Genomic DNA, 2,943 nt, shown 5'->3' with positions numbered 1-2,943 from the left:
ACCATTGCGTCATGCATGTGGGGCAATAATTTCTTGTTTTGTATTACAATGAGATGATTCTTTGGTTCAAAATGGTAGCAATGGGACACTGAATCTTTCTTGCAGTTTTGGAGAAATATATGTTGTTAAGAAACCTAGTATTTTTGTTAGGCCACTTCAGTTTTTACTTCATTTGCTGGGTTTCCTCGTAATGCTTGTTGATGTTCATGTCATGAAACCGCGATTTTGCTCCTAGTAGCAGTTAATTTGAAGACAAACTTCTAGATTACTCAACTTTGGATGAGTTTGCTTCCTTGGATTTTTGTATTTGATCTTGGTTTTTTCGTATACTTTTTTCATTTATTATATTTTATTCATCTGTGCTGTTTCTTGCTTAGGATATGTCATTTTACAAGAGTGTATTTTATTCACATCGTAACTTTCATTGAAACCATGTATATAGAGATCATTGTTATAATACAGTTTACGCGTGAGTTGTGATTCTTACTTTTTTATATAGTTCTTTCTTCTCATCTTAGTTTTATAACAGAGATCATATTATTCGGCATTGACTACAACCTTTTACGACATTGAAATATAGCATAGTTCGATCTTTAAAAAAAAAAAAAAAAAAAAAAGAAGAAGAGGCATGAAGAGAAATATATAGTGGTACTAGAATTTAGCAAAGACTTGGAACTAGAAATTAATTACAATAGGAAACAGCTAGAATTGCATTGATGAACTCGAAACCAAACATCGAAATATAACTACTGCACCAAAATTAGGTACAAAGAACCAACCAAACTGAATTATTGAATAAATTTATGTAAATAATTATTGTCCTTCACTCGATGACGACTATATCTTCAATAGCAATATCACCGACTAGATCAATAATATCACAAGAATCGGTGAAAATCGGAATATCAAAGCCGCCATCAGAGGCCCCTCCGGTTATCAGGATAATGGTTCCCTTTATCAGTAGCGTAACCCCGAGGCTCATAATTATCCTGATTGCTGTATCCCAACCAGAAGGTTTCTTAACAACAATCATTTCTCCGAACCTGTACGAAATAACTAGGGTTCCACTAGCTGTTCCATCCACGACATAACTAATATTTTGAGCTGTAGGTCCATTCTCAAAAAGACTCTTCAATGGTAGTTTCACTTCACCAATATATCTATCCCCAAGTGTCCTTTTACAGAATAACTTGATTGCAATTTCAACACCAGTTTCTTGTTGGACTGCTCTCTCACCTATTGTGTATCCGATGGTGCAATTCCAGCAGGGACTGCACTCGTTTTTCTTGTCCACTTCGGCTTTCTTTGCTGTTTTAGATATGCCATTGATTGAAACTTCAGCATAAACTTTCATCCTGCCAAAATCCCTAACGTTAGGGAGATTATTGGCAGAAACAAGAGTAATATCAAATTTCCTGCACTCCATATATTCAAGTCTTGGATGGATAGACTATGACAGAGTTTTTAATGTATGAAGTGAAATATGGGAGAGTTTGAACCTGCTTATCAAATACTTATAGTGCTGGGAATCTGCATGAAGAAGCATTGTTCCTCACAGAATTTATTATTTTGATCTAAATTGGTTACTCAACTTGATCTTTATTCCAAGTTAGTTATTGAACTTTAACATTTCATTCACGAATGTTAGTTTTAAAGAAAAAGTTGAAAGTATCCCTCATTTGGCAAATAACTAGACTACTAATAAGCCACATTTTTCATTACTTAAACTAACAAATGTAGACGAACTGAACAAATAGTAACAAAGTATATATGGATTTAGTGACTAAATTAAAACAAAATAAACTTTAGGGACAATTAACTAAAATTTTAGGGACCACAAAATATTTTTATTATTCCATGTGAGCTTGATGTGTCACAATGACTTGGTCTAGTTGTTGACAAGAAGCTAATTTCTTGGCACCGACGTTTTTCGTGTCTTTTTTTATTATCAATGATTGCAGTGAGAAGGAAGTTGCTAGTATCTACATCGTTAATATAATCTTCAAAAGAGATTTTTATATATTTCGAAATTAAGCTTCTGTTTAGCAAAATTTATCAATTATGTATAAATGGACAAACTTCAATTTTTAATGAACTTACAAATTTTAACAAATTATTCATCAATCATTTTTATTTATTTATAAATTAAACTTTTCATAGATTCTTTGCAAGTGAAGACTAAAGTATTAAAGGAAGAAACAGGGTTCTTCAGCTTCTTCTTGTCAGCAAGAACGTATTTACCAACTCTTTGTTCGCTTCATTTATTTTATTTTATTTTATTTTATTTTATTTTTTGAGAGAAAAAAAAAATGTCTTCTTTTGAAAGTTAGCCAACCATGCTCTTGTTTATTTCTTGAAGGCACAGCCGCACAGGACAAGTTGGAAAGTTGCTCAACTTGTAAATATTTGTCAGTTTTATAGTAGCAAAGATTATAAATTAAATGGTGGAGACGGCATGATGCCTTAATTAAATATCTCGAGAAGCAAAAGACAAGTTGAAAAGTAAATGGTGAGATTCTTCTCAAAATTGAATTCACTAACTTTTTTCTATATCGTATCAAGTTTATGATTATCCCAACTGGAATAGAAACATTTTTATCAAGCAAACATTTTATTTTTATGATAATTCAGGTGTCCAAATTTTGCCTGATTAATTCTGAGGAGTGGCAACCTCCCCCACTGATTTACCACCCAAGTAAATTCGAATGCAGTCACAACTTATACACACTTGGACCTGACATTCGATATGCGGTTCTCCTCCCTGTAGATCTCCCTTTACGACGTGTGGATAGGACCTCCAGAGGGGCGACAAAACGTACAATAACTTTACTTCCACAGAACAACTGTCTTTCAATATATATGTTTCCTTTTAGCTGCCGGGGGAATTCGAACTTCCAATATTCCGTACAGAATCCTCCTACTTTACCATTGCGTCATGTCTGT

At 33.3% G+C, this 2,943-nt stretch overlaps 1 protein-coding gene across 1 annotated transcript; it reads right to left on the bottom strand.

The window, feature by feature from the left end:
* Positions 1–823: 823 nt before the first annotated feature.
* Positions 824–1,426, bottom strand: LOC111377900. The gene has a single exon (XM_023001049.1). The coding sequence runs from the start codon at positions 1,424–1,426 to the stop codon at positions 824–826; it is 603 nt and encodes a 200-aa protein (XP_022856817.1).
* Positions 1,427–2,943: the final 1,517 nt, after the last annotated feature.

The sequence above is a fragment of the Olea europaea genome, unplaced genomic scaffold, assembly GCF_002742605.1.
Source record: "Olea europaea var. sylvestris unplaced genomic scaffold, O_europaea_v1 scaffold1741, whole genome shotgun sequence".
In the NCBI taxonomy this organism is placed as follows: Eukaryota; Viridiplantae; Streptophyta; class Magnoliopsida; order Lamiales; family Oleaceae; genus Olea; species Olea europaea.
This window is presented reverse-complemented; position numbering and strand designations above follow the sequence as displayed.